The sequence below is a fragment of the Triticum urartu genome, chromosome 2 (genome assembly GCF_003073215.2).
Source record: "Triticum urartu cultivar G1812 chromosome 2, Tu2.1, whole genome shotgun sequence".
Classification (NCBI taxonomy): Eukaryota; Viridiplantae; Streptophyta; class Magnoliopsida; order Poales; family Poaceae; genus Triticum; species Triticum urartu.
Window position 1 is genome coordinate 665,358,324 of NC_053023.1, and position 26,128 is coordinate 665,384,451.

Genomic DNA, 26,128 nt, shown 5'->3' on the forward strand with positions numbered 1-26,128 from the left:
ATACAATCAAGGCCCGACTACGGAGCCAAAATAAAAGAAGAACCCCAAATGCGACAAAGGTCCCCGATCGACCCCAACTGGGCTCCACTACTGATCAACTAGAACGGAACAACACGAAGGACAAGGTCTTCAACGAACTCCTTCTGAGCTGGGTTGCGTCATCTGCACGGACTCATCGGCACCTGCAAGCTGGTTTTGGAAGTATCTGTGAGCCACGGGGACTCAGCAATCTCGCACCCTCGCGATCAAGACTATTTAAGCTTATGGGTAAGGTAAAGGTATGAGGTGGAGCTGCAGCAAGCGACTAGCATATATGGTGGCTAACATACGCAAATGAGAGCGAGAAGAGAAGGCAAAGCACGGTCGATAAAAGTATGATCAAGAAGTGATCCTATAGCAACCTACGTCAAGCATAACTCCAACAACCGTGTTCACTTCCCGGACTCCGCCGGAAAGAGACCATCACGGTTACACACGCTGTTGATTCATTTTAATTAAGGTCAACTTCAGGTTTTCTACAACCGGACGTTAACAAATTCCCATCTGCCCATAACCGCGGGCACGGCTTTCGAAAGTTCAAATCCCTGCAGGGGTGTCCCAACTTAGCCCATCACAAGCTCTCACGGTCAACGAAGGAATAGACCTCCTCCCGAGACATTCCGATCAGACTCGGTATCCCGGTACTCCAAGACATCCTCGACAATGGTAAAACAAGTCCAGCAAGACCACCCGATGCGCCGACATCCCGATAGGAGCTGCACATATCTCGTTCTCAGGGCACACCGGATAAGCTAAGCGCACGGGAGCCAACGTAACCCAAGTTGCCAAGGGACGGCCCCGCACGGTGCTCTGGGTTGGACCAATACTTAGACAAGCACTGGCCCGGGGGGGTTAAAATAATGATGACCCTTGGGCGCGCGACCCCCAAGGGAAAAGAAAAGGCTGGGTGGCAAATGGTAAAACCAAGGTTGGGCCTTGCTGGAGGAGTTTTATTCAAGGCGAACTGTCAAGGGGTTCCCATTATAACCCAACCGCGTAAGGAACGCAAAATCCGGGAACATAACACCGATATGACGGAAACTAGGGCGGCAAGAGTGGAACAAAACACCAGGCATAAGGCCGAGCCTTCCACCCTTTACCAAGTATATAGATGCATTAATTAAATAAGATATATAGTGATATCCCAACAAGTGAGACATATTCCAACAAGGAACAACATCTCCATGTTCCAACAAGGAACAACTTCAATCTTCACCTGCAACTAACAACGCTATAAGAGGGGCTGAGCAAAGCGGTAACATAGCCAAACAACGGTTTGCTAGGACAAAGGTGGGTTAGAGGCTTGGTTCAACGATATGGGATGCATGATAAGCAAGTGGTAGGTATCGCAGCATAGGCATAGCAAAAGAGCGAGCAACTAAGCAAGCAAAGATAGAAGTGATTTCGAGGGTATGATCATCTTGCCTGAAATCCCGTAAGGAAGAAGAACGAGTCCACGAAGAAGACAAACGGAACATAGACGAACGGGTCCTCACAATCACGACGTTACCGGAAACAACCCGAAGAAGCACACCGGAAAGAAGCAGACAACATAGTAAACAACCACGACATAGACATGGCATGATGCACAAACAATTATGATGCATGCCCGGTTTAAAGAAGCATGGCATGGCAAAGTGCACAAACAATCCTACAAATTAAGTGGAGCTCAATATGCAACGAGTTGCATATTGACGGAACACCACATCAATTATTTAGTTCGATCTCGTTTATGTACCCAACAATATTAAATGTTATTAAACATGGCAAGAGGGTGAAGCAAATGAAAACTACCCAACTAGTCAAGTTTAAATGAGGCCGGAAACAACGACCAACAATTCCGGAAACTCCTCATATGCATGTTTTTGGTTATGGTACTGTTCTGCCCTAAACCATATTTTATAGTTATTAAACATGCAAGATGATGCCACCATGTTAAACTAGGCAAAATTCTACCCCATTTACATATAAAGTTTGTTAGATTCGGAGCTACGGTTAATTAGTTATGAATTAAATCATTTTAGCATGGCATAGGAGAAAATTTAATCAAACAACATTTTAAACATGGGTGAAAGTTGCATATTATGAAACTAGACAAAATTCTAAGCATATTTCATATATTAAGTTTTTCAATCCGATGCACGGTTGTGGAATTATTAAAGGCATGATCAACAAGGGTTTTTCTATAAAACTGAAATACTCTGGATAATTGGACAAATTCACAGAACGAGAAAAAAAAAACATGATCGGGCTGAATCTGGGACAAGCCCAACAGCAGGAAGGAAAAAAAAGGTGGGGCGCTGGGTGGCCTCACCCATGGGCCTTGGCCCATCTTCAGAGCAGCCGGCTAGGGACAGCGGGGCTGGGCCTCCCAGGCCGATCGAAGTAGGGGGGGCGCTGAGCCTGGTGCGTCGCGGTCAACAGGAGCGGGGCGAGGCAGAATCAACGTGGCAGGCGCTGATGACCGGGATCGGAACTCCGGCGAGCGGGACGAAGGGACGGCGAGGTCCTGGGCGTCCGGATCTGGCCGAGAACGGGCTTGGACGAGGCAACGGCAAGCTCCGGCTCTGGTTCTCTGACGGAAAAAGAAAACGAGACAGAGATGTGAGAGGGAGAAGAGAGAAGCGGGGAAGGAAGGAACGGGCGGTGCGGGGCTCATCTGCAGGTGGTTCTCGTCGGCGGAGGGAGCTCCGGTGGCACTGCGGAACTTGCGGGCGAACGGGGCGAGGCAGAGGAGATCCCCTGGTGTCTCTGGCAACCCGGGGTCGAAGCGAGCAAAGGGAAAGGAGCTCCTGGCATGGGGATCTGAGGACGGGCGTGCTGCGGGATGGGAGGCTGTAGGCGCGGGGCCTCTGTTCGCCGGAGGCAGCGTGAAGTAGAGGACGACGGGCGGCGGCTTGGTGGCGTTGGCGCTCCTGCAGGATTTGAGCGGCGGCGCAAAACCCGGAAGGTGGTCGGAGGCGGGAGAGGATCTGGATCGGGTGCGGGCTCGGGTTGGTACGATGCTGAAAACGAGGGAAGGAAAGAGGGTGGCTGCGGGCTTGGATCCCGAGGAAGAGGAGTGGCGGCGCATGATGGGATGGATGGGACAAGGCTCCTGATTATTAGGGTTGGAACTAGTTTATATATGGCAGGTGGAAATAGTTAGGGGCTATCGGATCCCTCCGATCCTAATCGGACGGTCACGACTAAAATAGCTAGGGAGTCCAAATAAGAAAACGGTGACGTTTTGTAGACGTTTGGGGATGATCCGGATCCAATGGTGACGACTGTCCGGGTCGGGTCCGGGACAATTTTTCGGACACGCGCGCGAGGGGGTTTGATGCGCTGAGCAGAGAGGGTTTCGGACCGTGCGATCGCATCGGGCAACTCCGGAAGCGAAGAGGGGAAGGAGGATGGACTAGGTGGGCTGTGCAGACGGTCTCGAGCTGAGAGAAGAGAAGAGAGGGAGGCCTGGCGACTGTTTCCGGAGACCGAAAACGTCCGACGTTAGACCGGCTACTATTGCCACTATATTTATCCGTTGGGACGTCAAACGGACTCCGAATGCGATGAAACTTGGCAGGCGGTCTACTGAAAACAAAACAACACCGCATGCCAACTTTCAACCCATTCTGAGAACATTTCCCGGCCACTTATAAAATAATATTTCGGACATGCCGCGGGTGTGTGCAAGTGTGGTTGGGTTCAGAACGGACAATGGAGAGGACGAGGAGACCGGGACAGATGCAAGTTTTGAAAACATGATGATGCTATGCACATGATGACATGATGAAATGCAACACGCAAGAAAAAGACAAGGCAACAACAACGAATAACTGGACGACACCTGGCACATCGGTCTCGGGGCGTTACAACACTCCACCACTACGAGAGGATCTCGTCCCGAGATCTAGAATGGCACCGGAGGGAAAACGGAAGAGACAGAGAAGAGGTAAAACTAAGTTGCTTCTTTGACAAACGAGTGAAACCAAAGAAACCTTGAAAAGTTGAACAAATTGAAAGAAAGAATACAACGGAGATGAACGAAGTTGAAAACACTCCATTAGAAAAGAGAGACAAAGAACATTGCGAAACCCTTGAGGTTGAAGGAAAGATATACATAGAAAACACTCCGGTTAAGGAAGGGGACCAAGGAAGGCCAAATTCGGGCAGCGCTCCGGTAGAAAAGAGAGGAATTGAATAAGAACTTGATAAGGTGATATAACTTGAAAAGAGGGCACGACACTCCGGTTAACTGGATAGGCATGAAAAGAACATGATCTTTGACAAAACGAGATGATGGGTGAAAATAACAACATTGCAATACCTCCGGAACGAAAGAATAGAAGATAGATAATAGAAATAGGAGAATGGAGACGAAAATGCCAACTTCTGCCACAAAAGAGTTTGGCCAGGCATCTTTAGGAGAAGGAGTGAACGGGGTTGTTGGAAAACCCACCAACAGAAAGAGTAAGGTTGATATGGTCTTATGGAATACATCTCAAATTATGAGGTGACAACCTGCCACTCACAGGAAGACGAATTGGATTGATAAGAACAAGAAGACGAGAACTTATCTCACCGGGGAAATAAATGGAGAACTTGGATCATATATTATCACCATTAATAGCAACAAACCTTAGGGAAAGTTTTAGGTGAAAAATAAACCCAAGACAATTCCAACGAATAGGTTGATGGCTTTAAAATATCCCAATCTTGACAGCATGTGAATCATGAAAACATGAACTCAAATTATCAAGAAAGACATAATACCACCTCCAATGATACGGTTGACCGAATTGCACTTTAAAATGCAAGACAAGGAACACTTGAGCTCCTTTGAGAAGAATCTCGATGAACACTTCGAGAAATAATTAAATCCTTGATGAACCATCATGTAGAACCTTCATGAAGATACTCCGGTAATAAAAGAATGATCCAAAATAATTGACTGGTGGAAAGAATAAGATTGAAGCCTTGCAATGATTTAGATGGATCTCTGTGGTGATAAAATCGTGAGAGCTTGGAACTCCGGTAAAGAAAAGATAAAGCATCTCGAACCGAGAATGTGATATGATGAACCACTCCAGAAAGCAGGAATTGAACAAACTTGATGAAACAAGAATAAGAATTACATTATGCTTATCCTTCACCAATTAAATTGATTGACAATCAACAGATTTGGCACACTACTTATTCTCGTATCAAGGATTAAGAGAGATATATCATAAGTTTGAGAACGTCTTGAACGAACCGCCGGTAGGATTGGAACAATACATGAATTGATATGATAACGAATGACGAGAACTCTTGCACGAACCACCGTAAGAATTGAAAATGAACGGAGTAAAGATAAAGAAACACCGGGAAGAATTAGCAAATGAACGAAGATGCTTGAGATAATTTAGATACAAGAGAACGAAGAGATCATGAGCTGATTATAGATCACTTGAACAATGCACCGGTAAGATTTAGAGTATGAGAGCTGAAAGCTGGAATGAATAAATCTTCTTAAATGATGGGATTCGGGGAATAGAAATGGAAAACAACTCATGAAATGCTCCAGATGGGTGAAAAGAATTCTCACAATCGAAAAATAATTATGAGAGGATGGCAACAATCTAGAATCACGAATCTTGAAGAGAATGGAGCAAGATATGGAGGTAAAACTCTTCTTCGATCTTCAAATGATGAGAAGGACGACGAGAAACACCACCTTGAATTATTTAGACACTCCGGAAGAATCAAAACGAAGAGGTTGAGTCAACGATGAAAAGAATTGACAGATCTTGAGAAGACATTTGACTGATGATAAATCATTCTTACGTGAAACTTCGAAAGAATTTAGGCTAGCTCCGGGAGAATAAGAAGAGTCAGGTAAGATCCTGGGAAAAGACCTGTGGGTTAGGGCCCACTCAAAAGAAACACCGTTGAAATGATTACTTGAAAAGGAGAATGCACCGGTTAAATTAAATGTCTTGAATGAGATAACATCCTCGAAAGAGCTTGAACGAATGTAGAGTGGAAAACACGAATCTTCTGAGATATCTTTAGCACTCCGGAACAAAAGAATAACGAGCGTGAATGATAAAGAGGTGCACCGGTAAGAAAAGGTATTTGAAACGAGGAGAAAGATATGATCAATAACGCTTGAATTTAACCCACCGGAGAAGAAAAATGAGTGAAGGATGACGAACTTGAAGCTCCGTTGGCATCTTCTTGAGAATCATCGGATAAGGATATTGATTGAAAATAATGGAGAGACGTCACAACAATAAGATGGTACTTGATTAAGAAATCTGAGTCCTCGAAGAAAACAAGGGAGGGAGGGCGGGAAAAACAAAGGCAACTTGGGATGAATGAAACGAACACCGTTGAGAAAAGCTGAGATTGAATCTTGCGGATATTGAAAATTAACGAATCCGCTTGAAGAGAAACACAACGGTTGAAAAGGATTGTCATGACAATGTCGACTATCATGAAGGATTAGTATTCACATCGGAGTATGAGAACACTATTTAGACAAGGGATGGAATCAACATTTGACTTTGAAGCAACTCGAATACCACAACTCAAAACCAAAAACAAAGGATTGGCTTGCAGAGTAAGCCGGAACAAACATATGATAGAGATTTCGTCCAAAGTTTTCATGGTGGGGCCTACACGGGCTCGATCGTACAGCACCATCATGTACAAGGCAGTGCACATGACATACGAAGCGTCCCCGAGTCGGCATAGCCAAGGACTCTTTAAGACACAACGAGACCACTGTAAAACCAACCGTGAATAGGCGGACCACTAGACGTCGAACCCCAATTTCATATCATAAATTTGTCGGAAAGATATCCTAAGAGCTACTTGAATTCCCACCTATGAAACTCCCGAACCTTTTCGGTTATGCAATCAGGTGTTGGGGATACAGGGGAAGCATAATATCTCACCCAAAACTAGCAAATCCTACACCTAGCTGTATCCATCCTTCAACACATAACCAAGAAAACCTTCGGAAATCGTCTACCTCAACCTTCGAGAAGCATCCGTTATACAAGTTATGGCGATACTCCCGAACTCCCGCCCCAGTACTGGGAGGCGTCGAGGTTATCTCACCAACGAACTGCATAAAAGAGATTTTCGATGTCGGCGTACTAAACTCAGGTATTCCAGAACTGCAACGATAAAATTATGACAACAACACCTCAGAGCTCAACTCCCCGGGACACTTCCACAAAACCCCTGACAGGAGGCACCAAGACAATGTTCTCGTCACAAAACCATCGGAACGATTCCAAGATACCCGCGTGATCCTAAATTTTTTTTAGTGAAATTTGAGAAGAGAAGAGTCAAAACTCTACGTCAGGATGCCTTACCAGAGCGATGAGGAGACTGGGAAGTAAAAAGAATTCCTAAACTCTCCGATATATAATTCCTAAATGACTCAAAACATTTTTCTAGACTCAACTCGGCCGCTAAAAACGATCAAGCAATGGGGCTCCTAAGGTCGGGGAAGGCTCTGATACCAACTTGTAACACCCTCGATGCGACTATAGCTCCCACGTGTCGAGGCACGACTTAGAGAAATAATCGCATTGAAGGCATATGTCGCAAGTGAGGTAATCTTCACACAACCCATGTAATACATAAGGGAAAGAGATACATAGTTGGCTTACAATCGCCACTTCACACAATTACATGAATAAAGCATTACATCATCCAAATACAATCAAGGCCCGACTACGGAGCCAAAATAAAAGAAGAACCCCAAATGCGACAAAGGTCCCCGATCGACCCCAACTGGGCTCCACTACTGATCAACTAGAACGGAACAACACGAAGGACAAAGTCTTCAATGAACTCCTTCTGAGCTGGGTTGCGTCATCTGCACGGACTCATCGGCACCTGCAAGTTGGTTTTGGAAGTATCTGTGAGCCACGGGGACTCAGCAATCTCGCACCCTCGCGATCAAGACTATTTAAGCTTATGGGTAAGGTAAAGGTATGAGGTGGAGCTGCAGCAAGCGACTAGCATATATGGTGGCTAACATACGCAAATGAGAGCGAGAAGAGAAGGCAAAGCACGGTCGATAAAAGTATGATCAAGAAGTGATCCTATAGCAACCTACGTCAAGCATAACTCCAACAACCGTGTTCACTTCCCGGACTCCACCGGAAAGAGACCATCACGGTTACACACGCTGTTGATCCATTTTAATTAAGGTCAACTTCAGGTTTTCTACAACCGGACGTTAACAAATTCCCATCTGCCCATAACCGCGGGCACGGCTTTCGAAAGTTCAAATCCCTGCAGGGGTGTCCCAACTTAGCCCATCACAAGCTCTCACGGTCAACGAAGGAATAGACCTCCTCCCGAGACATTCCGATCAGACTCGGTATCCCGGTACTCCAAGACATCCTCGACAATGGTAAAACAAGTCCAGCAAGACCACCCGATGCGCCGACATCCCGATAGGAGCTGCACATATCTCGTTCTCAGGGCACCACCGGAATAAGCTAAGCGCACGGGAGCCAACGTAACCCAAGTTGCCAAGGGACGGCCCCGCACGGTGCTCGGGTTGGACCAACACTTAGACAAGCACTGGCCCGGGGGGGTTAAAATAATGATGAACCCTTGGGCGGCTGACCCCCAAGGGAAAAGAAAAGGCTGGGTGGCAAATGATAAACCAATGTTGCATTGGCTGGAGGAGTTTTATTCAAGGCGAACTGTCAAGGGGTTCCCATTATAACCCAACCGCGTAAGGAACGCAAAATCCGGGAACATAACACCGATATGACGGAAACTAGGGCGGCAAGAGTGGAACAAAACACCAGGCATAAGGCCGAGCCTTCCACCCTTTACCAAGTATATAGATGCATTAATTAAATAAGATATATGTGATATCCCAACAAGTAAACATGTTCCAACAAGGAACAACATCTCCATGTTCCAACAAGGAACAAACTTCAATCTTCACCTGCAACTAACAACGCTATAAGAGGGGCTGAGCAAAGCGGTAACATAGCCAAACAACGGTTTGCTAGGACAAGGTGGGTTAGAGGCTTGGTTCAACAATATGGGAGGCATGATAAGCAAGTGGTAGGTATCGCAGCATAGGCATAGCAAAGAGCGAAGCAACTAAGCAGCAACAAGGATAGAGTGTTTCGAAGGGTATGATCTTGCCTGATCCCGCAAGGAAGAAACGAGTCCATGAAGAAAGACAACCACGGAACGTAGACGAACCGGGTCCACAATCACGACGTTACCTGGAAACAACCCGAAGAAGCAACGGAAAGAAGCAGACACATAGTAAACAACCACGACATAGACATGGCATGATGCACAAACATTATGATGCATGTCCGGTTAAAGAAGCATGGCATGGCAAAGTGCACAAACAACACTTACAAATTAAAGTGAACTCAATATGCAACGAGTTGCATATTGACGGAACACCACATCAATTATTTAGTTCGATCTCGTTTATGTACCCAACAATATTAAATGTTTATTAAACATGGCAAGAGGGTGAAGCAAATGAAAACTACCCAACTAGTCAAGTTTAAATGAGGCCGGAAACAACGACCAACAATTCAGGAAACTCCTCATATGCATGTTTTTGGTTATGGTACTGTTCTGCCCTAAACCATATTTTATAGTTATTAAACATGCAAGATGATGCCACCATGTTAAACTAGGCAAAATTCTACCCCATTTACATATAAAGTTTGTTAGATTCGGAGCTACGGTTAATTAGTTATGAATTAAATCATTTTAGCATGGCATAGGAGCAAATTTAATCAAACAACATTTTAAACATGGGTGAAAGTTGCATATTATGAAACTAGACAAAATTCTAAGCATATTTCATATATTAAGTTTTTCAATCCGATGCACGGTTGTGGAATTATTAAAGGCATGATCAACAAGGGTTTTTCTATAAAACTGAAATACTCTGGATAATTGGACAAATTCACAGAACGAGAAAAAAAAACATGATCGGGCTGAATCTGGGACAAGCCCAATAGCAGGAAGGACAAAAAAGGTGGAGCGCTGGGTGGCCTCACCCATGGGCCTTGGCCCATCTTCAGAGCAGCCGGCTAGGGACAACGGGGCTGGGCCTCCCAGGCCGATCGAAGCAGGGGGGGCGCTGAGCCTGGTGCGTCGCGGTCAACAGGAGCGGCACACGTTCGTCCTCGCGTGGTCGAAGAAGAAGGGGCCGGGGCGAAGCAGAATCAACGTGGCAGGCGCCGATGACCGGGATCGGAACTCCGGCGAGCGGGACGAAGGGGCGACGAGGTCCTGGGTGTCCGGATCTGGCCGAGAACGGGCTTGGACGAGGCATCGGCAAGCTCCGGCTCTGGTTCTCTGACGGAAAAAGAAAACGAGACAGAGATGTGAGAGGGAGAAGAGAGAAGCGGGGAAGGAAGGAACGGGCGGCGCGGGGCTCATCTGCAGGTGGTTCTCGTCGGCGGAGGGAGCTCCGGTGGCACTGCGGAACTTGCGGGCGAACGGGGCGAGGCAGGGGAGACCCCCTGGTGTCTCCGGCGACCCAGGGTCGAAGCGAGCAAAGGGAAAGGAGCTCCTGGCGTGGGGATCTGAGGACGGGCGTGCTGCGGGATGGGAGGCTACAGGCGCGGGGCCTCTGTTCGCCAGAGGCAGCGTGAAGCAGAGGACGATGGGCAATGGCTTGGTGGCGTTGGCGCTCCTGCAGGATTTGAGCGGCGTCGCAAAACCCGGAAGGTGGTCGGAGGCGGGAGAGGATCTAGATCGGGTGCGGGCTCGGGTTGGTACGATGCTGAAAACGAGGGAAGGAAAGAGGGTGGCTGCCGGCTTGGATCCCGAGGAAGAGGAGTGGCGCCGCATGATGGGATGGATGGGACAAGGCTCCTGATTATTAGGGTTGGAACTAGTTTATATATGGCAGGTGGAAATAGTTAGGGGCTATCGGATCCCTCTGATCGTAATCGGACGGTCACGACTAAAATAGCTAGGGAGTCCGAATAAGAAAACGGTGATGTTTTGTAGACGTTTGGGGATGATCCGGATCCAACGGTGACGACTGTCCGGGTCGGCTCCGGGACAATTTTTCGGACACGCGCGCGAGGGGGTTTGATGCGCTGAGCAGAGAGGGTTTCGGACCGTGCAATCGCATCGGGCAACTCCGGAAGCGAAGAGGGGAAGGAGGATGGACTAGGTGGGCTGTGCAGACGGTCTCGAGCTAAGAGAAGAGAAGAGAGGGAGGCCCGGCGACTGTTTCCGGAGACCGAAAACGTCCGACGTTAGACCGGCTACTATTGCCGCTATATTTATCCGTTGGGACGTCAAACGGACTCCGAATGCGATGAAACTTGGCAGGCGGTCTACTGACAACAAAACAACACCGCATGCCAACTTTCAACCCATTCCGAGAACATTTCCCGGCCACTTATAAAATAATATTTCAGACATGCCGCGGGCGTGTGCAAGTGTGGTTGGGTTCAGAACGGACAACGGAGAGGACGAGGAGACCGGGACAGATGCAAGTTTTGAAAACATGATGATGCTATGCACATGATGACATGATGAAATGCAACACGCAAGAAAAAGACAAGGCAACAACAACGAATAACTGGACGACACCTGGCACATCGGTCTTGGGGCATTACACAGTGTCTGGCGATGGCGGTGCAAAGGCCCTTGACGATCCCGGTGTTCATCTTAAAGAGGTCATCCCTGGTCATGCCGGGCTTGCGGGACACCCCGGCGGGGATGATGGCGAGGTTGTCGCCCTCCAGCGCCTCCCCGAGTTGGTCGTCCCCGACGAAGCCCTTCACTTGCAGCACCAGCATCAGACAAATAGTACATTCACGCACAGATCTAGCGAAGTGAGCATAGGTAGCCGAATGGGAAGGAGGGAGACTGGGTACGGACATACCAGCGCACGGGTGTTGATGTGGGAGACGTCGGCGGCGATGCCGGGCGTGGCGGCGATGTCGTAGAGGGAGAGGGAGAAGAAGAGTGGGTGGCCACCTTCCACTCTGGCAAGGCGGAGGAGGAGTAGTCGCGGCGGCGGCGTAGGTGTTGGGACGCAGATCTCAGCAGCGACATCCTCATCTTCTCCTCTCTAAGCTCGAACGGACGAACTGAGCTCTAGTGTGTGTCGCAGCGGCTGTAGTGTGGTCGATGGAGAGTGAAGGGGAGGGGCGAGACGAGGAAGGCTTGGCGAGGGAAGTCCATGGACGGCGGCGAGCTCCACCGGAGGGAGGTGGCCGACGCACGTAGGAATGGAGATGGAGGCCGGGGGCGGGAGGGCGAGGGGTTCTGGCTCTGTGGATGCTGTGGGTGGCACGCTCAGGTGGTGGGAGGACCAGGGGTGGGCGGAGAAGAGAGAGGGGAGAGTGAGGCCGGTGGCGAGGTTGGTATGGTGACCAGAGGAAGGGGACGATGGACGAGGGGGACTTGGATTAGATCTGGGGAGAAGGGGGCAGCGGTGGCTGGAGTGGGAGGGGATCTGAGTTAGGGTTTGGGTGGTTGGGCTGCGGGTGGGACGAGGGGTGAGAGAGTGAGTGGGTGTGGGCCGTTGGATCTGGGAGTATCCGACGGTCTCTGATGCTTGATCCGCATGACATGCCCATAGACCAATCAGAACGAAGTACATGCTTTAATGATGCTATGACCATCTAAATTGGTCGTAATCGATTAACAATAAGCAACAACTACCAGTCAGCCAGATGATTTTGTCTAGAAAACATCCGCCTAGCTAGCCGCCCGATCTGTGCATTGGCGGTCATTCGATCACATAAATATGTCATGACAGCACCGAGCGTGAAAAGCTTCAACGCAGCATCAATGACATCCCCACGAAGCTCCATTGCAGCTCTCAACGGCGTGCCAAGAGCTCCAACGCAGCACGACGCTCGGCGAAGCTCCATTGCAGCGTCGAGGAGATCCCACGCAGTACCACGACGCCCGACGCTAAGTTTGCTTCTCTTTTTTTTGACAATGTTTGTTAAGTTTCCTAATAAGTAGTAGTATTGTTCCCTCGAATAACGAAAAACCTGACCACATCAATTTCCTAATAAGTAGTAGTAGTACCGTTCCCTCCAAAAATAATTTTTGGGTACAAAAGTATCTATTTAATTAGAGAAACACCAAAAGTTTTCCAAGATTCAACCACTAGCTAGAAACGGTCATGCCGCCGTTTTGACCTCATTTTGAAATGGGCATGAAAAATTAAAAAAAATTGAAAAACCTTCGCATCGTGTCATTATATGTGACCAATTTACGAGGATAAATAATAACCTTGTAATAAAGCAATTCTTTTAAAAAAGTTTTCTCAGAAATGAGCTATCCACTGGTGCGCGTCGGTCCTAAACAAACGGTTTTTAACCCCTTTCCGCGACGGCATTTGGAACCGTCGCCAAGTGAGTGTGGGCGATAGCGGGGGGGGGGGGGTCCTTCCCACACGACCCAAAAAACGTCGGGGATATGCCCTCCCGGCACACACGTTCGGCAAAATGAGGTCATGTGCGACCGCGAGCGCTCAAATACGGAAATACGTACAGTAGAGCTAAAAAATACAATTATACGACGAACTTGTTTCCAGTCGCAAGTGCATCCCACACAGTCAGTCCCCGCTAAACGTTTCCGTTTGTATGTACATCCCACACAGTCGCTCGAAGGGAAACGTTTCCGTTCACAAGTACATCACACATAATTTTTCCTGTTAAATCGTTTGTGATAGCGTTGGCATTGCACACGATATTAATAATTTTATCATTTGCGTTATTGAATGCATCACACACGGTGCATAGAAGAAACTGTGTGGCAAAGGCTATTCATCACACACACTTTTTATGTGATAAACATTTGCGCAAGGTGGCCTAACGCAAACTATTTTCAAGAGAAAGTCATGTGTGCAGTGGAGATTGATCGCACACGTAGTGGATCCTAGAAACGTGTTTGAACTCCACGTATATCGCAGACGTTTCTCTTTCGCAAACCGTGTGTAGTGTAATCCCTATTTAATCCATAATTAATCCCTAATTTAAAAGTCACATGTTTTGAATTTAAAAGTAGGCAATCACTTATTTCATATCCAACCATGTTTATTACAAATATAGGTTCAACCACAAATCCATAATTCAACGCACAGGTACATATACTGAAGAACTACAGAAGCACCAAGTAAAGAATGATGAACCACAGTTGTACTAAAGACTGTAAAGAGAGAGGCGAAAGACATTCTGGTTGCTGGATAAGGTGAAGCAGAATGCCCATATTGTGCCCTCCTCCATGCGTAAGGCGCGCACGACTCTAGGCCAACCCCTTGTGATGGCTGCCCGTCCATCCTTCACTGTCTTCATTAGGACTTCTCGATGCTCATTGTAGTCTAGATGAAATACTTTAACCTTCATTGTGTGTCCACCAATCATGTACTTTGCGAGGTAATCTTGAGTGAACTGCTTGGGGAATCACTGAGAACGAAAAAGATTTAGACATTATTGTCTAACAACTCATTATGGGCAGTAAAAAGAGAAGGCTGCAGAGTTTGTAGTTACCATCCTACAGCTCACTGTTGTGTTGGATAGAGCATAAACAAATAATTTGCTTGCCACCATTCATATCTTTTTGCTAATAATCCTTATCAGTTTCCTCACTTGATGCTTGTTCATCAATATCCCATTGCCCCATACGCAAAAAGGGTCGATGCATGGATCCTTGCTAAGGGCATATGTACCGACAAGCAACAAGTCAATATTAGAAGCTAACTAGTGTCCAGGCCTGGATCTATATGGACTACATTATGGAACGACGGGGGGAGTACAAGCTGAGGGATGAAGCTAACCTCGGCGGGAAATGGTGGACACTCCCGTTGTTGTCCTGCATAAGTAGTGGAAAGGCATGATAAGTACAACAATCTTAACATCCAACAAATATAGCAAAGGTAAACAACATCATCTCCAAATGATAGCTTGAATGTGTTGGTTTCAACATGCTGTTAAAGCAGATATAAAATGGAAGGCAATGTTACCGACTGAGGGAGTCCTGGACTAAGGGGTCCTCGGGCGTCCGGCCTGTTACTCATTGGGCCAGACTGATGGGCTATGAAGACACGAAGACACGAAGACTATACCCGTGTCCGGATTGGACTCTACTTGGCATGGAAGGCAAGCTAGGCGATTGATTATGAAGATTCCCTCTTATGTAACCGACCTCGTGTAACCCTAGATCTCTCTGGTGTCTATATAAACCGGAGAGCATAGTCCGGATAGGACAGATTCATTACCATATACTCATAGGCTAGACTTCTAGGGTTTAGCCACTACGATCTCGTGGTAGATCAACTCTTGTAACACTCATATTCATCAAGATCAATCAAGCAGGAAGTAGGGTATTACCTCCATAGAGAGGGCCCGAACCTAGGTAAAACATCGTGTCCCTTGTCTCCTATTACCATCAATCCTAGACGCACAGTTCGGGACCCCCTACCCGAGATCCGCCGGTTTTGACACCGACATTGGTGCTTTCATTGAGAGTTCCACTGTGCCGTCGACGAAAGGATTCGATGGCCCCTTGGATCGTCAGTAATGATGCTGTCAGGACCCCGATCCTAAGTCACACCGATCTAGCATGTAACACATCATATCACTTTGCGGCCTCACGCACGGTATTCCCACGGGTGCCACCTTACCTGGCCCGGGACCGTTTGCGCCTTTTGGCTCACGTATATGATAGTGTCGCTAGCATCCATATGACAAAGAACCTGGGCCGACATGGCTAGTCGTGAACCCAAAGCGGCACTAACCCATGAGGACAGGCATACATGAATCAACTTCGAGCATGTCAGTCAGCAGCGTGCGAATCCGGGCTGTAGCACTGGGCTAACAGGACTCCGGTAACCCGGGCTATAGCAGGCTAGCCAGGACTCCGGATGTCACCGCGTGACATTTCCCCGAAGGGACAGACACAGGAACAAAGTGAAACACATGCCGGCCAGTCAAGTGTCCTGAGCAGTAGTGCTGGGCTAGCAGGACTCCGGTGAACCGGGCTGTAGCGGACTACTATCGCTCATGGAAGCACTAGACTACATTTCCCCATAAGAGAGGCTGCCAAGGATAAACAACTAGATTGTCGGATCCCACACATACCAAGCATTTCAATCATACACACAATATGCTCGATATGTGTAAATACAACATGGCATCACAACATAACTCTACGACTTAAGTATTTATTCATTAGACTCCGAGGAGCGAGAAATTACAAACATGGGTCTCATGACCCAACAAACATAGCATACAAATCAAGGCACAAGCGGAAGCTTAACATGTCTGAGTACAGACATCTACAAATGAAAAAGGCTGAGAAGCCTGACTATCTACCAGATCCTGCCGAGGGCACAAGATCGTAGCTGAGGTATCAAGCTAAACGTCGAAGTCCACGCGGAACTACTAGCGAGACTGAAGTCTCTCTGCAAAACATAAATTAAGCAAACATGAGTACAAAGGTACTCAGCAAGACTTACATCAGAACTAGCTACATATGCATCGGTATCAACAAGGGGGGGGGGTGGTGGAGTTTAACTGCAGCAAGCCAGCTTTGACTTAGTGGCTAACCTGAACTACGATTGCAAGCAACTCTTTTGACATGGCGCACACGAGTCCACATATTCACCAAATCAATACACCACTATGGATCCACTTCCGTCTCCCTACGAGAAGGCCATCCATAGCACTCACGCTTATCTTGCGCATTTTAGAGTATCCACTTTCACTTGTCTATGAACTGTTATAGGCAACCCAGAAGTCCATTACCGCGGACACGGCTATTCGAATAGATGATGTTAACCCTGCAGGGGTGTACTTCTTCACACACGCTCTCACCACTTACCGCCGTTTACACGACATGTACTCGGCAACCTTCAAGCGGAAGCCCAACGAGGGTGTCGGCCACGGCCTACCTAAACACTCAAGTCTCTAGTCCAGGTTTATCGCCTATCCAGGTTCCATCCACAGGGAGTCCGGCCGAGGTTTCCACATACGGCCCCGAACGATGTGAACAGGGTTCCCAAGACACCAAACGGGCGCCCGGTACACCGTGCCACGGTGTATCTACCGCATCATAGCCCACCCCTAGGGTCAGCGCTACGCACGGCCGCGAACACATATCCTATAAACACCAGAATCTAGTTGCAACTCCTGGACAGAGGACAAGGGTGATCAAGAAGCCGAGAGGGTCCATTGGTTTCGGGCCCAATGCGTGGTAGTAACTGTTTCATGGATCACAAACACAGAACTCAGTTCCTGAGGACGGTTTCAATGAGACAACCCACCATGTACTCCTACATGGCCTCTCACCGCTACCTTTACCAAATCATGTTCACACACTTAGCTCTCAACAGTAGGACATGTTTACACACCTCCGATTCATCCCCGATGAACCAGACCTGACTCAACTCTAAGCAGTAGCAGGCATGACAAACAAGCATGAATGAGTAGGCACATTAGGGCTCAAACAACTCCTACTCATGCTAGTGGGTTTCATCTATTTACTGTGGCAATGACAGGTCATGCAAAGGAAGGGGTTCAACTACCACAGCATGTACAGTTGAATCGTTGTTGTCCTAATGCAGTAAAAGAGAGCAGGAGCGAGAGAGTGGGCTTGTATCGGAATGAACAAGGGGATTGTGCTTGCCTGGCACTTCTGAAGATAGAATAGCTCTTCATCGGTCTCATCGATCACGTCGTCGAAAACAACGTCTACTGAGAGGGGGCAATTACTGGCAAACAAGGAAGAATACAATCAATGCAATGCAACAATATGACGCATGATCATGACATGGCAATATGTTGTGATTTGGGCTAATGCAACAGAAAGTCATTTAAATTGAAGTGGAATTCAAAACTATATCAAATTCCAACTCCAAACCTATTATGAAATTTGCACTAATCATGTTTCATCCTAAACAGTGAGGTTAACTTGCTCAAACATGCATGAAAATGGTACAGATGGATTCCTTGAATTTTTCTGATAATTTTTCATATATAATTTATTTCATTTGAAGTTACGGTTGAATTTCTATGATTTTTAGAAGTTTTGGGCATTTTCTGGAATTTATAAATCATTTCTGATTCATTTTAATTTCAGAAAACAAATACTGCGTCAGCATTGAGTAAGCATGACGTCAGCAAGTCAACTGCGGCTGACCGGGGTCAAACCTGACAGTGGGTCCCGCATGTCAGTGTCATTAGTTTTAACTAATTATAATTAGTACTAACCCTAGATTAATTAGCCGGCTAGGCCCCACCTGTCATTGACCCAGGAGAAAGTCAAACAGGGTCGACCCGGGTCAAACTCGCCGGAGTTAACCCGACGCTCGTCGCCGGCAAGGCCAGAGACGGCGGAGGGGCTCGGGAATGCTCTATAGGGCTCCGTTTTGAGCGTGGTTTGTTGCTACGGCTTGCTGGCGCTCTCGCGCATCTAGTGGTGGCAGCAGCAGCAGCTAGGATGGCCAGAGTTGATGACGGCGAGCACTTCCGCGGCGGCTGGAGTACGGGCACGCTCGGACACAGTGTTTTGGTGCACGGGAGGACGAGCTGCGGGTTGCTACGGAGTCCTGCGGACTCGCTGAGCACGGTGGTGCGCTCGGTTGCGGCTATAGGTGACGGTGTCCACGGCGGCGACATGGCTGGGCGGCGGTGAGCTCTCTGGTCCGGCGGAAACAGTGGCTAGGGCGATCAAATGACATGGGAGGAAGAGGGGAACGGGGCAGTGGCTCACCGTGAGTCCAACGAGCGCGAGGGCGAGGCTGGGGACGCTCAGTGGGTGGCGAATCGAGCAACGGCGGCCGTCGGTGCAGAGGACGAAGATGGCATCGAGGACGGCGTTGCAGGGCTCCCGGCAGGGCGTGGCTCGGTGGGGAGGGCGAGGAAGACGGCGTGGAGCTCGTGGGCACAACAGAGGGGCGAGGGAGTGGCTGTGGCCACGGCGGTGCTCGTCGGTGGCGACGACTGCGCTCGGGTCGGGAGAGAGAGGGAGAGAGACGAGGCAGGGAGAGAGGGGAGGGGTCGAGGGGGTCCAAGGGTCTGCGTGGCGTCGTCTGGTGCATCGAGGAGGAGCCAGGCAGGCTGGGAGGGAGGAGGTGGCGCGCGCGTGCACCGTGCCCAGCTTCTCCTCTACCTACTGGCAAGAGGTGGAAGACGAGGCTGCCCCTGGTGGGCTGGGCCGCCAGGTGGGCCAGCACAGGAGCTGGGCCGGTTGCTGGCGCTAGGGAAGCTCTCTCTCTCTTTTTTTCTGTTTTCTGTTTCAGTTTTTCTATTTTGTTCTGTTTTGTTTTGGTTTAGTAAAAATACTAAACCATTTTATAAAATCCTGAAAATAATTATGTGGCTAGAACTAAAATATAACAAACCACATAAAATGTTCTAGAATTATTGGACATATATTAATTATATAAAGAATATATATCCAATGCAATTAGTTATTGAATTAATTCAAAGGCCCAAAATAAATATCTCTGAGATTCCAAAAATATTGTTTTAAGTTTTACCTCTTGCCAATATTTTCAGAGACTAAGAGGAACATTTTCTTGGACTTCTTTGAAAAGATTTTAATGTTGATTATTTTTGAAGTGATTTATGAGGGTTTCAACTAACCTCAATTCAACTTTCAGAATTTAGACATGATGCATGATGCTCACTCAGGTAAATAGCTACAAGCAAATTCTAGGGCTATGACAGATGCCGTCCAGGGAGAAACCTTTCTCCCTAGACAAATCTTTGTGTTCGGCGGCTTCGTACTGCGGGCCAACTCGCTTGGCCATCTAGAGCAGATCGATAGCCATGTCCCTGGCCACTAGGTCAGGTTTGGAAGCTTGAACTACGTCGCAGATATCCGTGGAGACTTGATCTTCAATGGATTTGAGACCACGATAGTTGCTTCCCCGTGCATCGAGGAACATGACTTAAATCTGTTATCGGACTACGTCCAGAAGACGGATCCTACTGCTGCAACGGCTTCAGAACCAAGGCAGATCGTGCCCTTCAAAGCCACGAAGCCTACGGCGTTGGAGCCGCACACGGAGTCGACACCCTGCAATGCTTGCGCCAATGGGACTCTAGACTCGTATCCGGCCATAGGTTCCGGACCAGATGCACCTGCGGACACCGAGCTGGATCGCTTATCGATTTTCAAATTTAGTGCCGCAGAAGTTTTCCAGCATTCGCGTTTGGGTGACGTACTAAACTCTTTGACTCACTTATTCAAATTGTCATAAACAGTGGCTGTAAGTTGTTCTAACATGCATGAAAATGGTACAGATGGATAGATTGGATTTTTCTGATAATTTTTCATATATAATTTGTTTGATTTGGAGTTACGGTTGAATTACTATGAATTTTAGAAGTTTATACTATTTTCTGGAATTTCTTGGTTTATTTTAATCCAGAAAATGTATAACTACGTCAGCTCTGCGTCAGGGTGACATCACCGGTCAACGGGGCGCTCCAGGTCAAAACTGACTGGTGGGACCCGCACGTCAGTTTCCAGGCTAATTGACAGGGTTAGTTAGCACTAACTTAATCCTAAATCTAGATTAATTAGGGGCCTGGGCCCACGTCAGTAAGTGATGGGAGTCAAACCCCCGGTCAACTGGGGTCAAACCCATCGGCGACTGGTCGCCGGCGAGGTCATGCGCGGCGGTGGTGCTCGGGATTGCTTCTCCGGCGACCAAACCAACGGCGGAGCCCATCCACGAGTAGCTGGAGCTCGCGCGCGTCGGGTGGTGCCCTCAGCTTCGCCGGAGGTGGCTTAATACGATGGCGGCGACGGCAAGTGCGGCGGCCGGCGTTCGGGCGTTGAACGAATCGACGTTGTAGGGAACGGCAGGAGCCGCGGGTGGTCGCGGTGGACTCCTGGGAACGTTCTAAGCACGGTGGCGCGCTCGGCTGTGGCTCTAGGTGACGGTGGCCACGCCGGCGACAAGCTCGAGCGGAAGCGAGCTTCGGCCATGGTGGAACTATGGCCTAGAGGGTGCAAACGCGTGGGGGAGAAGAGGGGTTCGAAGCAGGGGCTCACGTAGAGGTCGTTGACGGTCTCAGCGGGCTCGGGGAGGCGCGGACGATGGCAAATCGGCGGCGGTGATGATCGGCTCCCGAGGTGGAAGACGGTGGTGACGACGACGCTATGGCGCGCCCAGGCTTGCTTGGCTCGGTGGAGATGACGAGGATGATGTCGCGGAGCTCGTAGGCACGTCAGAGGGGCAAGGCGGAGACGGTGGCCGCGGCAGTAGTGATCGGCGGCGACGAGCTTGCTCAGATGCGCGAGAGAGAGATCCAGGGAAGGGGGTGAGAGCGAGGGAGGGTCAGAGAGAGTCGAGGGGGTCTGCGTGGCGTCTCCAGGGGTCGCGGGAGCAAGCAGGGAGGCAGGAGGTGGCGTGCGGTGGCCGTGCGCGCGTCGGGCACGCGCTGTGTATCCGACTGGCAGGAGGAAGAAGACCTCCCTACCCCTGGTGGGCTGGGCTGGCCAGATGGGCTGCCAGGTGAGCGCCAGGTAAGTGCTTTCTCCCTTTCTCTTTTCTAATTTTGTTTCTGTTTTCTATTTATTTTGATCTGTTTTGAATTAGTAAAAATACTAACTCATTTTGTAAAATCCTGACAAAAATTGTGGGCACTATTTGAATTATTTCCAACAGCCCCCAATTGTTTTCAGAAGTATTGAAGCATTTAAAATATTTATAGGCATTAAATGCTCCAATTCAAATACAATATGATTTAACTCAAAAATCCATAAATGGCCAAGAAATATGCTCATCATTTTTGGCAGAGGTTTTCACCTTTATCAGAAATCATGAACATTTTCCATGACATTTTGGGTTCTTTGCACCAGATTTTATTTAAACCTATTTGAATTCTTTCTGCTGCTAGGGTTTGACCAATCCCCATTTCAACTTTACATAATTTAAACATGATGCAACACACAAGTGCTAGCCTAGTGCAAGGTAAAGCTAGGGATGTGATAAGGGGGCGGTGAGGCCTCCGCCGCATCGTAGCCGGCCACGGGAGGCAGGAGCACGAGGCACGACCGACGCTGGTTTGGGCGGCTGGAGCAAGAAGACCAGAGGTTGAAGAAGCACTACGGCCGTTGGATGGACAAAGAACGGTCACTGGAGCTAGAATCGTGCATATTGACTAAGTTGACAAAGCCCTCCGTCCCCGTTAACTAAGTAGGCCCACAAGGTAGCCTGCCACTATACTGGGTCCTAGTTAACAGGGGGAGTATTCATTTTTTTGTGCGTAATAAGGAGGCACTTCCTTGCGTGCCAAGATATAGCTGGTGGGTCCGAGCTGTCAGCGGCAGTAATGTTTTTTTCGTGAAATACAGAGGCCCTTTCGGTGGGTCCCTGAAGTCAGGTGGAGGAATCATTATTTTGCGCATAATAAGAGGCATTTCCTTGCGTGCAGCCGTGGACCCAGCTATCGGCCTCTCCACGTACAGTCCACTTCAGATGCATGTCGGTCGTTGACCACGTTGACCAGGCCGCGCCGAGACCACCAGGGCGGTGGACGATGACGAGGCCTAGGAAGGGAACGACACGGAGGCAGGGAAGACTTGCCAGTTGTTTCCCACACGGAGGGGAGTACGACTGTACGAGGGTTTACTGGTTCGTCTGCCGTCGCGGGAGAATAACATCAGGTGTGGGTGAGTAGAGGGATGGCTAGGCCAGCGATGGGAGTACGGTGGGGCGGTGAGGCCTGTGCGGCAGCAGAGCCAGCCGCGGGGAGGAGGGAGCAGGCAGTCCCGCCGGCGCTTGTTTGAGCGGCTGGAGCAGGAAGAGCAGAGATTGAAGAAGCACGACGGCCGCTGGATGGACATCCAACAGTCATTGCTTGTGCGTCAACCTTTTTTTTAGGAAAGCCTCAAATTTGTGGAAAACAGCATACAACCCATCTGCCATTATTTCTAATAATTTACAGCCCATTTGCTAATTATTAAGTTTTTTTTGGAGCCCATATTCTTTTTGTTAGCATTACAGCCCATATTGTGGCCACGGTTAAAAAATTATATGAAATTTTGCATATTTCGGTGCGGTCCGAACTGTTTTTAATCCCGAAATTTTGACTCACTTTCAAACTGATTTTGAAAATAAATGTATGTCAATATAAAATCCAACAAATTCTCCACGCATAAAAATTAATGTAATTTAAAATCTCGAAATGAAAAAAAAGATATTTGAAACTAATTGCCAGTTTGATGTGTTTTAAAAATGTACAACCCATTTCTCATTACTGATGGGCCATTTTCTCGGCCAGCCGAATGAAAGCTCTCCTCGTCTTGAAAGATTTGCAGCCCAACAGGCCTGACAAAGCGACTTACTTGGCAAATCACAAAAAAACTGGGTTGTGGCCATGGACCCAGCTGTCAGCCTCTCCACGTACAGTACTCTTCCGATGGAAATCGTTCCTTGACCACATTGACCACGCCGCGCGGAGAGCACCACGGCGGTGGACGACGGTGAGGCCTAGGAAGGGGACGACGCGGAGCCTGGGAAGACGCAGTAGTGGAAGCCCGCACGGAGAGGAGTATGAGGGTTCACTGGTTCGGCTGCGATGTGAGGCTGCCGTCGCTGCAGGGCCTGGCCAGCAGTGGGAATAGTAGGGGGCGGTGAGGCCTCCGCGGCAGCACAGCCGGCCACGGAAGGCAGGAGCATGCGGCACGACCGGCGCTGCTTTGGGCGGCTGGAGCAAGAAGACCAGAGGTTGAAGAAGCACTACGGCCGTTGGATGGACATCGTACGGTCACTAGAGCTAGAATCGTTTATATTGACTAAGTTGACAAAGCCCTCCGTCCCCGTCAACTTAGTAGGCCCACAAGTCAGCCTCCCACCAAGGTGGGTCCCAGCTAGCAGGGGGAGTATTCATTTTTTATGCGTAATAAGGAGGCACTTCTGGTGGGTCCGAGCTGACAGCGGGGGGAACGTTTTTTTTCACGAAATACGGTGGCCCGTCCGGTGGGTCCCAGCAGTCAGGGGGGAACGTTTTTTTTCGCGAAATAAGGTGGCCCGTCCGGTGGGTCCCCGCTGTCAGGTGGAGGAATAATTATTTTGTGCGTAATAAGGAGGTACTTCCTTGCGGCCGTCGTGGACCCAGCTATCAGCCTCTCCACGTACAGTACTCTTCCGGTGGAAGTCAGTCGTTGACCACGTTGACCACGCCGCGCCGAGAGCACCAGGGCAGTGGATGACGGCGAGGCCTAGGAAGGGGATGACGCGGAGCCGGGGAAGACGCAACAGTGGAAGCCCGCACGGAGAGGAGTATGAGGGTTCACTGGTTCGGCTGCGGTGTGAGGCTGTCGTCGCCGCAGAATAACAGGGGGTGTGGGTGAGTGGAGGGATGGCCTGGCCAACGGTGGGAGTAGTATGGGGGCGGTGAGGCCTCCGCGGCAGCACAGCCGGCCACGGGAGGCAGGAGCAGGCGGCACGACCAGCACTGCTTTGGGTGGCTGGACCAAGAAGACCAGAGGTTGAAGAAGCACTATGACCGTTGGATGGACATCGTACGGTCACTGAAGCTAGAATCGTTTATATTGACTAAGTTGACAAAGCCCTTGGTACGCTCCAACTTAGTAGGCCCACAGGTCAGCCTCCGAAACGGTGCACCCCAGATGTCAGGGGGAGGAATCATTTTTTGGGCGGCCGAAGCTAAGAATATCCGAGATTGAAGAAGAAGCACGACATCCATTGGATAGACATCCAACGGCCACTGCTGCTAGAACCGTGTGTTGACTATAATAAGTTGACAAAGCCTTGCATACGTGTCAACTTATTTTTTTAGGGGATGCGTCACTTAGTAGGCCCACAAGTGTGTGGCAGAGAACTTATAGCCCATTTGTGCCTTGTAAGAATGTACATCCCATTTTTGAATTCTAATGGAATTTACAACAGCCCATTTACAGTTTGTTAAAAGTACAACCCATTTTCTAGCTAGGACAACGATTAATAATTTCAACCAACCGTTGAAGACAGAATTCAATAAAATTTCCCACATTTTGATGGGATCTGAAATATTTTTATCCTGAAATTTCTAGTCATATTAAATATAAATTTGTATTACGTAAAAATCCACGAAACATTGCTCGCGCAACAATGAAAATTTAAGATTTTCAAAATCCATAAATAATATTTTATAAACTAATTTCGTGTTTGGTGCATTTTTTTATAGTTACTGCGCAGTTTTTATAATTACATCCCATTTATTATTTTTTAAAGCCCATTTTCCTGTTAAGCCTAATGCATCCCTCCTAGGAAAGATTTGCAGCCCAGCGGGGCGGAGAATAACAAGTTGACCTTGCCTGGGTATTCCTCAAAAAGACGTATAGCTGGGCTAGCCATTTTCATCTTGAAAAAATTAGTATATGGGCTGGATATCTGGCCTGGGCTAGATGGGCCACAGCCCGCCCAGTTAATACCCTGCTCTCCTCTGAACAACAACGAAATCATCGTCAAGAAAAACTCTGTAGTGCTCACGCCTCAAAAACACAAACACTGCTCGAGCTGCTTGGTCCCAGCTGTCGGCTGCACCTTGTGCAATTCTCTCGTTTATATTGACTACATAGGTTGACAATGGTGTGGGACCGTGATGTCAGGAAACCAAGAGAAAGCAAAAAAAATATAGTTCTACATAATAAGGAGGCACTTGCGTATGTACGGCTATGGCCCTAGTGGGTCCCTAGTGTCATCCAGTCAAAATAAAGTCATCTCCTGAATCCTCATGTTCGTTGACGATGTTAACAATGCTCGGCGCCACGGCGAGCGCAACAACTCGAAGGACAACGGAGAGGGCCTCGCGGGCCCTATGGATGGTCTGATACAGCGCCTGCTGCTCATTTAGGAAGCCAGGATCATCGGAAAACTATGAGCACCTTCGAGAAATTGAGACGGCATGAAATGGTAAGGCCGCGCTTGGGAGCTCTGGTTTATTTCAAACCTGTATTAACATACAAGTGTAATTTACTCGTCATCGGAAATAACGCGTAAAATACAGGCGTAATGAAACCGAGGGCCCATGTCTATAAGTAAAACCGGCGGGTTACGCGTGTAATTTGAGAGACCAGTGTATATTTTACGAGCACTGCT

General features: G+C 48.5%; 1 protein-coding gene and 1 long non-coding RNA gene across 2 annotated transcripts; one reads left to right on the forward strand and one right to left on the reverse strand.

Moving 5' to 3' along the window:
• Positions 1-2,083: 2,083 nt before the first annotated feature.
• LOC125533965 lies at positions 2,084-10,266 on the forward strand. Its single transcript, XR_007294389.1, has 3 exons — positions 2,084-2,424; positions 6,719-6,721; positions 10,155-10,266. It is a non-coding gene; the product is annotated as an uncharacterized LOC125533965 (long non-coding RNA).
• A 511-nt stretch (positions 10,267-10,777) lies between these two features.
• LOC125537745 (malate dehydrogenase 1, mitochondrial-like) lies at positions 10,778-12,926 on the reverse strand. Its single transcript, XM_048701063.1, has 4 exons — positions 12,810-12,926; positions 11,926-12,118; positions 11,661-11,827; positions 10,778-10,810 (listed from the first exon to the last, which is right to left on the reverse strand). Exons 1-4 carry the CDS (start codon positions 12,924-12,926, stop codon positions 10,778-10,780), a joined length of 510 nt encoding a protein of 169 aa, XP_048557020.1.
• Between the last annotated feature and the right edge of the window lie 13,202 nt (positions 12,927-26,128).

Coding starts and splice junctions, on each gene's coding strand:
- LOC125537745 (XM_048701063.1), bottom strand. CDS start 12,926: ATGGAGCTTCGCCGAGCGTCGTGCTGCGTTGGAGCTCTTGGCACGCCG. Junction 12,119..12,809: donor AGCTTTTCACGCTCGGTGCT/GTCATGACATAT, acceptor GTTCGAGCTTAG/AGAGGAGAAGATGAGGATGT. Junction 11,828..11,925: donor CAACACCCGTGCGCTGGTAT/GTCCGTACCCAG, acceptor TGGTGCTGCAAG/TGAAGGGCTTCGTCGGGGAC.